Source organism: Dipodomys spectabilis, unplaced genomic scaffold (assembly GCF_019054845.1).
Source record: "Dipodomys spectabilis isolate Male_0828 unplaced genomic scaffold, ASM1905484v1 ptg000081l, whole genome shotgun sequence".
Taxonomy (NCBI): Eukaryota; Metazoa; Chordata; class Mammalia; order Rodentia; family Heteromyidae; genus Dipodomys; species Dipodomys spectabilis.
Genome location: NW_024870758.1, coordinates 19552271 through 19566581, shown reverse-complemented (window position 1 = coordinate 19566581; position 14311 = coordinate 19552271). Strand labels below are relative to the sequence as shown.

Genomic DNA, 14311 nt, shown 5'->3' with positions numbered 1-14311 from the left:
ACTCATGTCTTTTACATATTATGACCCACAGAATCTATTGCAGGTATAGGTACATAAATAGCATTGGTCAATGGGTAAAATGAGAGTAGATGGCTTCATGGATGTTACTTCACTGATGATGTGAAGTTTAATATGAATATTACATCAGGGATTCAAGATCAAAAACCAATTAATAGGAAAGAAATTTAAATAGAATGAAATGTCTACATAAGCTCAATATTAAATATAATGGAATCTGTAATACACCATGGAAAAATAATTTTACAAATTTTTTGCAAAGATTTTAAGCAAAGCGGACTTAAGAAAACACAGCTTATTTTTTGTGCTAAGTACAGAGCTTGTTAAATAGACGTAACATTAATAAATGAATAAATAAATCAGTCTATTAATATCTGACCCTGAAAGAATAAAGTGTTTATCAACCCTCCCCCTTTCACATGCACACAAATTGTTAGTAGATTTGGGATAGGAGAATTCAGTCTGTTCCATTGCTCCTAGAGCCTCTTGCAGTTATTGTGTGCTGATTCTAAATTCTTGCATAGTTGGATTCTTCGTATCATTTGGTCTCAGCTCAAATGTCTTACTGGAGGCCTTTCCTGACCATTATAGGCAATGCAATTCTTTACCTCTCACTGTCTACCTTTCTCTACCTCTTTGTCACTCACAATTATCTGATTTCATTTTCTTCTAGACACATATATTTATCTAAAAATAGCAGACTACATTTCCTGTTTACCCGTTTGTTGTTTTTCTCCCCTTTGTATCAGCTTCATTGTACGAGTCATTGTACTAGGTCTTCTGCACATTTGCATGCCCAACCTATGCAAATATTTTAAAAATAATATGAAAATTCTCTGAATTGAAATTACTTGCAAATTTCATTTGAATTTAAAATCCAGTTTTTATCATTAAATAAATCCAACAAATATAAATGATTTTTTTTTATTTCAAAGCTTTTCTTTTCAAGGTGTTTACTTAAAAGTTTTTCATTTCATATAAGAAAACTAGAATTTGTGAATTTGTAAAATAATTTGAAGGTAATTCACAATAGTATATATTCAGATACAAAAAATAATTTAATTATGAGATTATTTCAGGGACACTTTAAATGTAAATATGCAGGATAATCGCTTTAATTCTCAACTCTATTTCGTTTGATTAAGCACATTTTATGAGGGACTTTGGCAAAATCTGGTGACAAGAGAATGTGTCCAGTTATTTTTATGTAATAACTCTCTGCATATTAACATTCTTCAAAGGCTTGTTTTACTGGCAAACAGTTCAACTTAGGTTCCTTACATTTAGATCAGAAAGGTCATAAGGACTTTTGAGAGTAAAATAGGTGCCTCTTGGGAGTCTCTGATTATGAGCACTGAAGGATCAGAAAAGAAAAAACAGTTATAATTCCAGATAACGTAATTTTAAGATATTTGACTTTAATAAGATTAACAATTTTAATATATTGAAATTTAGTAAAAAGACAAATTTTTCTAGTTGTTTAGAATAGGAACATCTATAAATATAACTGAAATATGCCTATATTTTTAAATAACATTTTCAAAATACTTTATTTTAGTTAAAAATTATTAGTTTATTTATTTCATGTTATTTTATTTCCATTCCATAGTTTAATACAAGTAGAAAGAACAAAAATTTCCTCAAATAGGCTGATAATCAACAGTTTCTTTCCAATATATATAGTTCTGAATGGATCCTGTAAAATATCATTCATAGCTACTTTTTATATGTTAATGGAAACTATAAAACTGTATTTTAGACATTACATTATTTTGTATTATTTTCAATCCTTTTATTCTTTTATGTACTTAGTTCACCTCCATCTTTCAGGGTTTGATAATTCCATAATTTTCTTGACTTTCCTGGTCTCAACTCTTTCAGGATTTCTAGTGAATAACACTGAGCTCTCATTTGGAAAATGACCCCTATTGCTCTGATCATTTTTTTAATTGTGTAAATACCGTACAGAGGGGTTACAATTACATGGAAAAGGTAATGAGAACATTTCTTACCAAGCATTGTTGCCTCCTCCTTTGTTTCCCCTTCCCATCTCTTCTCATTTCCCCCACTCAACCCCTGCCCCTTTTCTCCTCCCACTCCCTCCCCCCCCCCCCCCCCCCGCCCGCCCCCGGACAAAATTGTAAAGTTCGTTTTTCGACATCGTTTTTTGTACATCACATTGTTGAAAGGGGTCCAGCTGTATCCCTATTTAAATAATTTGTTTTTTGCTTTCCCCTCCACAAATTATACCAACATCAAATACAGTGAAGCAGTGGTTATATCATGGGAGAGGGACATGCAAAGCAACAAAGAAATAAACTTGTAAATATGTTAGAAACAATCACAAGAAAGAAAAAAAAACATTTGAGTACTTATCTTGGGATTCATTTCGCCTAATATCAACTTATCTGATTGTTCGCCTAATATCAACTGATCTGACTGTTTCTGCTTGTCTCAGACATATTCTAGTTATTGCAAATAAGAGAAACCATGGGACCTATGTTTCCTTGGGCCTGGCTTACTTCACTTAATATAATTTTTTTCAAGTCTTTCCATTCCTAACAAATGGGGAAATGTAATTCTTTCTGATGGAGGCATAGAATTCCATTATGTATATATACCACATTTTCTTGATCAATTCATCTACTGAGGGGTATCTGGATTGGTTCCATATATTAGCTATGGTAAATAATGCTGCAGTAAACATAGTTGTGCTGGTAGCTTTAGTGTGGTCTTGTTTGTGATCATTTGGGTAAATGCCCAAAACTGGGATTGCTGAGTCATAGGGGAGCAATATGTGGAGTCTTCATAGGGGAGCAATATGTGGAGTCTTTTGAGGAACCTCCATACTGCTTTCCAAATTGGTTGAACAAGTTTACACTCCCACCAACAAGGCAGTAAGGTTCCCTTCTGTCCACACCCCCTCCTCCCGCACCTGTTGTTATTAGAGGTCTTTTTACAAAAATTATTATTGTGAAAATATCATACAGAGGGGTTACAATTACATAGGCAAGATAATGAGTATATTTCTTATCAAGTATTGTTGCCTCTTCTTTTGTTTCCCCTTTCCATCCCTTCCCTTCCTCCCCCTTCCCCGCCCCACCCCCAAGTTGTAAAGTTTGGTTTTTTTGACATAGCGATTTGTACATCTCATTGTTGCAATGGGTCCACCTGTATCCTTATTTAAACTATTTGTTTTTTTCCCTTCCCCTCCACAAATTATACCAACATCAAATACAGTGAAAGCAGGGGTTATACTGTGGGGAGGGACATACAATGTAACAAAAAAGCATCTTATAAATATGTTAGAAACAATTACATGAAAGCAAAAACATTTGAGTATTTATCTTGGGGTTTATTTCCCCTAACATCAACTTATCTGACCTTTTCTGCTTGTCTCAGACATATATTAGTTATTGCAAATAAGGAAAACTATGGGACCTGTGTTTCTTTGGGCCTGGCTTCCGTCACTTAATAGAATTTTTTCCAAGTCTTTCCACTTCCTAACAAATGGGGCAATGTTATTCTTTCTGATGGAAGCACAGAATTCCATTGTGTATATATACCACATTTTCTTGATCCATTCATCTACTAAGGAACATCTGTGTTGTTCCATATCTTAGCTATAGTAAACAATACTGCAATAAACATAGCTGTGTTTCTCAGTAAATCTTTAGCCCACTTATTTATTGGGCAGTTGTTTCTTTGAGAATTTGTTGTTGGGGGATTTAATTTTTTGAGTTTAAGGTATATTTTAGATATGAGACCCTTGTCTGTTGTATGGCTAGTGAAGATCTCTCCCAATCCATGGGCTTTCTATTGATCTTGCTAGCTATGTCCTTTGCCATGCAGAAGCTCTGCAATTTCATGCAATCCCATTTGTCCAACCTTTCTTTGATTTGTAATGTTTCTGGGTCTCTTTAAAGACAGTTAATTCTGGTACAGGGTGATATATAAGGATCTAGGTTTAGTTTTCTTCAAGTGATTGACCAACTTTTCCAGCACCATTTACTGAAGAGGCTGTCTTTCTTTCCATTCTATTACTTTAGCTCCCTTATTTATCAAAAGATTAGATGGCTATATGTCTGTAAGTTCATTTCTGGGTTTTCAATTCTATTCCATTGGTCCTGAGTTCTGTTCTTGTGTCAGTACCAAGCTGTTTTGATTACTATGGCTTTGTAGTAGAGTTTGAAATTTGGTAATGATATTCCTCCAGCAGTGTTATTTCTGTTAAGGATCGTTTTTACTATTCGGGGTCTTTTATTGTTCCATATGAATTTTTGGATTGCCTTTTCTATTTCCTTGAGGTTGGAATATTGATAGGTATTCCATGGAATTTGTAGATAGCTTTGGAGAAGTATTGCCATTTTCATGATGTTGATCCTTTCAATCCAGGAGCATGGGAGGTTGTGCCATTTTCTAAGTTCTGTTTTGATTTCCTTTTTCAGGTTTTTAAAGTTTTCATCATTGAGTTCCTTCACTTCTTTGGTTAAGTTAATTACTAGGTATTTTATTTTTTTATTGGGGCTATTACAAATGCAGTTGCTTTCCTGATTTCAGCCAGCTTTTCTTATTGTTGGCATACAGAAAAGCCACTGATTTGGGGGGGGTTAATTTTATACCCTGCTACTTTGCCAAAGATTTGAATCAGCTTGAGTAATTTGGGAGTGGAGTTCGTGGGATTCTTTAAATACAAGATCATGTCATCTTCTAAGAGGAAGAGTTTTACCTTGATCTTTCCCTATTTGCATCCCTTTTATGTTTGCATCTTGTCTTATTGCTGCTGTAACTAGGCATTCTAATACTAAATTGAAAAGAGTAGAGAGAGTGGACATTCTTGTCTCATTCCTGAGTTAAGAGGAAATGGCTTTATTTCTTCACCATTAAGTATAATGCTGGGTGTAGGTTTGTCATATACAGCCTTTATTGTATTGAGGAATGTTCCTTGGATTCCTGATTTTTTCCCGAACCTAGATCTTGTTAAATGCTTTGATAATTTTTATTCATATATTATTGTCACATAGTTTTCTATATAATAATACCCTCCTAAAGACTTCACTTTCTGTATCTTTTTATATCCACCTAGGCTCACATATACATACACTCAGATATAGGTTAGCTAGAATAATACAATAAAAAAGAAGAATAGTAACAAAGTTGGTTCGACATTACTTGATATTTTCTTTCAGGTTTAAAAATACTACATGCTTATCATTCTCCAGAGAAATACTCATGTAATAAAATCTTGTGAAATTATTAAGAAATGAATGCGATTAGTGCAAGAGTGTCACTACATGTACTTCTGCCCCATATTCAAGTAATAATCTGTGCATAAAATTGCTTTTAAAAAATTCACTAAATGACTAACTTTGCTAATTGTTTAACCCTCAGGTAACTCATACCCAATCTTCCTAACACACTAATTTGGTTTGTCATACCAACATTCACATACTCAAACACCTCCTTAACAAATGTTACATAAGATATTTGGTTGGCTTATTTACCAAGAGAATTGTTTATATGCTAGAATAGCACATAACCAGCATTATAGCCAGTAATTGCAAAATATTTACAAAATAATTAGAAAAACATATAAACAAAGATATTTACAAAATTAATATCTTATTTATATTTTAATCTATTAGAAGTTGTATTCAAGTACATTTTAAATCTGACATTACTCACAGATTACTTTCTAATTAAATCTGTAAGAAATAGGGTGTCCCTGACCATGGGAAAAAGTTAACAACCTAGGTTTTATACTTGGTCATCATGTAATATTTATGGGTCTGCATATACAGTAGGTGAATTTTATGGTTACCAAAAGGAAACATAAATCAAATAAGTCAAACTGAACTACATGTAGACAATTTTTATTTAAGAGAAAAGGCCTAAATGGTATTCTATATTTCATGGAAAACAGAGAAATTGGATTATCTTCTCTTAGCACCTCCCCAAACATTGCCATTTATTTGGAAAGCAGTACTGGATATTTGCAAAAATATGGTATAGTACATAATATAATTTGTCTTAATGAGAAATCTCTTCTTTGTTTGTGCTCATATTTGGGTTTGAGCTCATTGGCTTGTGCTCTCACGAGGGTTTTAGCTCACAGCATTCTACCACTCGAGACAAGTCTAGCCTAAATTTTGCTGGTCAATTGAGATATAGTTTGAGGAGCCAAGATTGCAAGCAAGCACCTGGCTGTCAGTGTCATTTAGAAACCAATTGCTTTCAGAAAAGAATGATTGTATCATTATTATTGCTGCTATTGTTGTTTATTTTCACTTTAGCATTTATGCTATTCTGTTCTACTGGCTTTGTGCTTGACTCATGTCTTTATTACTAGTTATTTTATTTTAAAATATGGTCACATGAGCTTTCCCATTGCAAGTTTCTAAGTGGACTTTTAAAAATAGCAAAGAAAGGTGTACATTAGTTGTTATGCTATAAAAGTAAGTTGTAAGTGGTATTCATTACCTCAAAACTATTCTTTATATAATTATTCACAAAATGTATAAACATAAATGAGATATAGTGATTAACACAAAGTTTTAGTGCATTTAAATCTTCAAAAGTTTCTTCTATTGGTGAAAATATAAGCATGTTTCTACATAGCATATTTGTTAAATGTAGAGCATATATTCAAGAATATGTAACAGAAATCTACTCTCATATTCTAGTTGGGTGACCAAAACTATTCATGAAGAGATAATCATTTTCAAGACAAATTGTTGCAATGAAGTTTGGTCACTAAACATTTAGTGAGGTCTATTTATGTGAGGTCTATTTATGTTCTACTTCAGGAAGCCTAGGGAGGTGAGATTTTACACTTATTGGAGCTCAAAATAAAATTGAAACGTATTTGTTCTGGAAAAAAAACAGAGTTCTATTAGAAACAATTAAATTAATGCTATAGTAACTAGCTATCCAGTATTTAAAAATATGTAACATGTATTAGTCTTTAGTAAGACTCACTATAAATTACCTATTACCAAGAAGTCTAGTGTGATATAAATTTGAAAGTCCCTCTTTGAATATAGGGATGTTTTTAATCAATGGTTTAATGGAGAGGGGTGGCTCAGATATCATAAATCTAATTATAATTATAGAAGCTGAAAAGTCCATCTCATTGATGTTTAGTCTATGCTAGCTACACAGCCAAAGAATTGTTTGCCAAGTGAAACCATTAGTGTTCATTTATAGTCTTTCTGGAAAATAGACATGCATATACCTCATTTAAGATCCTTAGATGTTTAAAAAAAGAGTAATAATCTCTGTATTAACATTAGGACTGTGTTTTAATCACATTTAAGAGAGGGTTCCACAGAAATACATGCATAAAAGTGTACATAACACATGAAATTTTTAGATTAAATTCAACTATGTGACATATTTATTTATCATCTTCTGGTTTCTAAGACTGGCTAGACAATATAAAAATAGAAAAAAAGGTGTTTTTTGTGCTGTTGTTCTTCTTCTTTGTGCTACTCTTGAGCTTGAACTAAAGGCCTATGCACTATCTCCGAGCTTTTGAACTCAAGACTAGTGCTCTAACGCTTGAGCCACAGCTCCACTTCTGGCTTTTTGATGGATTAGTTGGAGTTAAGAGTCTCTTGGATTTTCCTGCCCAGGTTGGCTTTGAACTATGCTCATCAGATCTCAGCCTCCTGAGTTATTAGGATTACAGATATGAATTACCAACATCTATCTAAATATAATGAAGTTTAATATGTTTGAAAATGAAACATTTATATTTATCACAGATAATGCATTTTCCTCAGATTTGCATCACAAATTTTACAAAACAAGCATCAAGTTTTAGAAATAAATCACCTGGATTTTGTCTCAACTGATTTCTGTTTAGCAAGTTAATGTGATTGACATTTTTTCTTAATTTCTCTTGTTCACATTTGAATTATGTGGATATTTCTATGAAATTATTTAGTTTCTTATATATATATATATAATTGTGAAAATATCATACAGAGGGGTTACAATTACATGGGCAAGGTAGTGAGTACATTTCTTATCAAGCATTGTTGCCTCCTTCTTTGTTTCCCCTTCCCATCTCTTCCCATCCCTTCCCATCTCCCCCACCACATGCATAACATCTTGTACATCTCATTGTTGCAATAGGTTCACCTGTATCCCTATTTAAACAATCTGTTTTTTCCCTTGCCCTCCACAAATTATACCAACACATCAAATACAGTGAAAACAGGGGTTATACCGTGGAGGAGGGACATACTTGGTTATAAGGAAAGTTTACAGGAAAAAGAATATTGTAACAAAATAATGCTAGTGATTCTAAGCAATTCACATTAACTAATATCAATTCAATTCAATGACAAATTTGCTATTTTTGTATCCTGTTATACAACATCACATTTATTTGTTAGTCAAAAATAAACTTTACTTTCTAAATGGAAAATTAAAAGTCCTAAACTCTAATGATTTCATTGTACAAATAATTTGGGGAAATGATAAAGCATTTGAGATATTCACATTAAACTCTGTGAAGGAAGAAAAAGTATTACTAAAATCATTTGTTCAAAAAAAATAATAATATGTGGGGTTTGTAGAAAGAAAACAATATATATGCATGCTTATCTGTTTCTAAAAATGAAGAGTCATTTGGGTACCTATATGTAAAATTTTTACCATCACAAAATATTTAAATTGTTTGAATGTTTCCTAATATCTTATTTATAAAAACTGAGCCCTCAATTTTCATATTTTTGCATCTTGCATTTGCATTTTTCAAATCTATTCATTGGACAGTATTGCCTATGGATGTGAAAATGGATGTATTACTGTAGAAATGTCAAAATATATATTTTTTTAAATCATAGGTTATTCTTAAAATTATTTGAGAACCAATTCAGAGTTCTTGCAAATTCAGATGACACAAACACTTCTAAATTTCGGATAAAAACCCAAAAAGTTTTATAGAGCAATATTGTTTTAAAAAGTAAAGCTCTTCTTTACTTCAACAACTGAAAAGCTAAGATCTCTCAATTGATTAAAACTTATTTTTGAAAAATAAATATATATATATAATTCCAGTTTAACAGTAAATATTTCATGCAACAATATCCTAATAGTTTTAAAGTAAGCATCAAATGACCATCTGATCAGTAAATTGCATCACTTATCAAAAAAGATCTGACAGTAAACTTGGGTGTGATATGTGCATGCTACAGCATACTATGTTCAGAGTTAGAAAATAAACGTAAAATGCAATTACCCTAAAAGACATTTCAAGATTCTCTCCACCCCAGATATCCATTCCTGCATCGTAAGTTCCTATCTCTTCAAAGTAGTTTCTTTCAATAGAAAATAGGCCACCAGCCATAGTAGGGGTCCTAGTTGAAAAACAAACAAAAAGAAAAGAATATCTTTTGAAAACAATGTGTGGAACTTAACAAGACTCTATTAAATATTTCTGCCATAATTAAGAATGAAAAATTGTATTCAAAATGTTCAAACTGGAAACAACAAAGCCAAGGTGTAAAAGGTTTGAAAATATAAAAAAGTGGTTTATTTCACATATTATGTAAAACTCAATTTAGATTAATCTCCATTCTTCCTGTTTTAATTAAAGAGACACATGAATGTAGGAGCACTGGCTACTTAAAATTGGGTTTCTGCCTTCTTTCTGAAAGACATCATGAAGAGAAGTTGCTGCCCTCTGCACTGTTTTTGAAAACATGAACTGGTCATAAAACCAGCAGTTGTGACCCATGATCATGCAATTATAAATATGAACTCTAGGAACTGGAGGACATACCTTCTATATGAAAAGATCCATAGTCTATTAAAATATGAAAACTGGAAAATGTTATAAAAATACTTACAGATATAAGTATCTGTAAAATACTGTAAGCAAGATTATTTTCCAACATAAGAATTTTACATCCAATACTTTATTCTTCTCTTTTCCTTATTAAAGGATGAAATTAATTACTTGAGTCTACTGACAAACATAAATCCCACCTGATACCTAGAGGATTAGGACTTTTGGGAGACTCAAAACATTTTCTTAGGAATATATGCATTTATGTTTCTAAGGTTTGAAATTTCCCCATGGAACAAAGAAGTCAAATGTTAAGTTTATAAAGAATTAATTTGAAAGATTAATTAGAACCCCTTGCTATAACTATTATACACTTAACAATGAAAAAAAAGAATGATCAGAAAGTAAAACAAGCTCTTGAGGAATGGGAAGTTAGGAGGAGGAAGGCTAACAGGAGGGTAAATGAGGTTAAAAATGATTAAAGTACGTTATATGAATATATGAAAACAGATCAATGAACTCTGTTGAGCTATTTTAAGAAAAGGTAAGGAGGATGAGGGAGGCAAGATGAAAAGAATGAGTTTGATTGCGCACATTGTATGTATATGAGGAAATGTCGCAATATATAAGTTCATAAGCTAATAAAAATGTTTAACAAAGATTAGAACAAGATTAGGTCATTCTGCATTAGCAGCGTGAAATAAAAAGAAAAAATAAAATCCTAGTTGTTCACAATTAGAACTATACTGACTGATTAATTTAAATGTCAGTTGTGTTAAAGGGAGAGTAGTTGAGGAGATGGGAAGAAAGGGATGGTAGGGGAAAAACAAAGGAGGAGCCAACAATGCTGGATAAGAAATGTACTCTTTACCTTGCTCATGTAACTAAAACCCCTCTGTACAGTATTTTCATAATAAAAACTATTTTAAAAAAGAATTTCCAAATAGAGAGCATATTAGTGCATCCAAGGCATCTTTTAAAAATATTTATGCTTGGTTGCTGTCCACTGACTTAGACTTAATTGTTCAGGAATAGATACGAACTGGTACTGTGTAAAGTTCCCTGATGATTCTAATGTACTGCCAAACATGAGGAACATTAATCTAGTAAGATTTCTAAATCTTTACTAGTTGTCTATGAGCATGTTTAAAAACTGTATTTTAATTTTTCTCTTTGAATTATAGACTCCTCTGCCAAAGGTTATACTCCTGTCTTCTAATTAAATAGTATGGTTCATTGAAAAACTGACAAATAGTAGTGTAATTGGACATCAACCATATTGCAAAGCCCTAATTCTCCCAGTGCTCTCAATGTTTTATATGCAGGTAATTAACTGTCCATCAGCAAAGCCTTACTGTAGTCTCAGAGCTGCTTTGTTACTTCTAGTCTTGCTGGCTTCCTATCATGAACAGTATCATTGACCTTCTGAGTTATAATGAGAAATACTAACAAAGCTAAACAGATGGTAATTATGGAGTAGCCATGACCTCACCTGATTGGGGTTGTAGAAGTCTGTGGCAATAACTATATAAAGTATTACAGTACTAAAGAGTATATTTAATAAAATTAGGCACCAAAATTGCTGCAATTATGCTATCACAATGCAATCAAGTGCTTAGGAATGTTAAGTGATACATTTTTAATAATCAGTTCCGAGAGCATATCTGCTTAATGATGAAATGCTAACACATTTAAACATACGTATTGAAATTCATCTGAGAGTTGATCATCATTCTTATATATATATGTGAGAAATGTATTCTGAAAATAAGTAAATTTATCCATAAAATGATTCAAGTAACTTTCATGTATATTTGAAAAGAAGCATTTTTCTTCAAAAACAATGCCATGTTTCCCGAAGATAAATGCTGCTCATTTTTTATGTTTTCATGATCAGTGAGCTCTCTCAGTCTGTGTAATATTGTTCTGTATAATATTTCACATATCTTGCCATAGCCAATGGTGTGCAATGTGTCTGTTCTAAGCTAACTTCCCAGTGATATCCAATAAAACAGTCATACGCTTGGGAACAGCTTCATTGTCTATTAATTACAAAACTTTGGTTGCAGTTTAATTAACTGAAAGTATTTTATTATTCCAGGTTGTGTCCACACAGTGTCAAAACCACTAACCGCTTCAAAAAACTTGGGTTGGGATGATGAATAATCATCCCGGTGACTGTGAATTTTCTAATACCTACATAGGTGAAGATGCACTAAATTCACAGAGTTGTACATGCTGTTGTGTCCATCACATGATATAGAGGTAAGAGGATTCGAAAATATATTTTTTGTAGTTACTGAATTTAATCATTTAATCATCACAGCCCTGATAAAGACAGAAAGTATGCAAGGCATTTTTTTTTTTTGCATAAAAAAGTCCTGAAAATTACCTGTATTTTGCCTGGGTCTCACTCATTTATCTTAACCCAAACCACTGTCTAAGAATTAGGAGTCACTACCAGGCTATAACTACATGCATCTCCCAACTCAAAAAGAAAAAAGATACAGACAAAAATCACCACATTGAGTCTTTAACTCTTATTTCCCGCATAGAAAGCAGGAATTATTTCTCTTTATTTCTCTATTTCTCCTTACATTTACCTTGTAATGCTAAAATACATCTTTGAAAACACTTCCAATAATCAAAACAAAGCACATAAGCCTTGAGTGTCCATCACTTAAGTTCAGCTTTCTATATGCACAGTCTCATTTTCAGTTCCAAAATAATGTAGATGTGCTTTATATCCAACATCTTGTATATGAAATACAACTCTAAAATACAATTTCCTGGTTTTTTTGGGGGGGGTGGGGGGCTTTCTATTTCTATCGTAACACCCTTTATATCCTCGTTTGGTAATAATGGTCCTTATTTAATTCACATTACCAGCCCTGTATAATTTTTTTAAGTTTTTTATTGTGAAAATACTGTACAGAGGGGTTACAGTTACATAAGCCAGGTAATATTTCTTATGCAGCATTGTTGGCTCCTCCTTTGTTTTCTGTATAAATTTTTATTCCTTCCACCTCTTGCCAAATTCTGGCATATCAATGAAACATTAATTTAGCACCCTTGATTCTTCCTTCCTGACTTTCCTTCATCTAATTCTCCTAGAGAATTCCTAGAGAAAAACACCAATACAACTCTATGTTACTTATGCTGTAAAAAAAATAAAAAGTAGCTAGCAATCACCTGTATTTTTCATTTACCTTATTTAAAAATATATATTTTCCAAAACTTTGTATTCCTCTCAAAAACCTGGGGATTAATGAAATTTACAAAAGCTAAACTCCTTCTATGAAATCTAAACTCTCTTGCTCTAGCTCCATCTGTTTATGAGTCTTCCTCATGGCTTCTTCTTTTGTCATTTATAAGATCAATTATTCCCTTTCTTCGTATTGTGAGCTAACTCAATCTTGTGTCCTCAGCCTGGTCTAATCTCTCTTTCAAGACACTTGTTCAGGGCTGGGAAGGTGGCTCAGTGGTAGAGCACTTGCCTTGCCTGCATGAGGCCCTTGGTTCGATTCCCCAGCACCACATAAGCAGAAAAGAAGCTGGAAGTGGCGCTGTGGCTCAAGTGGTAGAGCACTAGCTTTGAGCTGAAGAGCCGAATGGCAGAGCCCAAGCCCAGAATTCAGGCCCCACGACCGGACCCCCTTTCCCCCAAAAAGACACTTGTTCATTGCTGCTTTTATGCTTTGTGCCTTGGATTTCTAGATGGTCCCTTTGACAAATTAGAACAAATCAACTTCTGCTTAAACCAAAATTCATCTTTACATGATCTCATACCTATTCATACTCGGGATACATGTTTTGCTCTTCCCTTTGCTGGTAACCTTATTGAAGAGGCACTTTCTCAAAATTCCCTAACCTTCTTTTGACCTTCTAAATAGAAGCTAGATTCTGCTCCTATCTCTGCAATAACTTCTTTCTAAAAGCTCTACATTTATTCTGAACTTCAGTAGATCTTCCTTAACTTCTTCCTCTAACAGAATTTAACAAGATTCACCAACCTTCATTTCATGGCTCTCTAGGGTTTTTTCTTGTACCTATTTTCCTGTTCATTACATAATTCTTAGTGATGGCAGTCTCTTCCATTGCTTGGCTGGATATTCAACTTGGGACAAGTTCTTAGTTTTTCATGCACCACATGGGTACAATATAGCGCTATAATACTTTTACAGGTATAAGGTTATTAATTATATTCTTTTCTCTTACATGTGGTCTTTCTAAGTCTTGGAAATGTTCTCACTAGCTGTGTAAGATCCCTCTACACGTTTTTAACAGATATCTATCTCCAATGACTTTGCTTCCTAATCTGTGTTTTCTTGCATTTTTTCCCTCTTAATGAACTATATTTTTATAATTACTCACTACATGTCCCCATCAGAAGATCCCAGAGGTTATTTATAATACTCAAATATACAATTTGTAGACTATGAAGTATTTATATAAACTTTAATGATATATCAAATAGTATGATTTATAAGAGAG

The 14311-nt window shown here is 32.9% G+C and overlaps 1 protein-coding gene across 1 annotated transcript in view; it reads right to left on the bottom strand.

Moving 5' to 3' along the window:
- The window catches only part of Galnt13 (polypeptide N-acetylgalactosaminyltransferase 13), a 499964-nt gene that overhangs the window by 190727 nt on the left and 294926 nt on the right, over positions 1-14311 (bottom strand). Inside the window, exon 7 of the mRNA XM_042683515.1 lies at positions 9269-9386. Coding sequence (XP_042539449.1) covers positions 9269-9386 — 118 coding nt within the window. The remainder of the gene's footprint in view (positions 1-9268; positions 9387-14311) is intronic.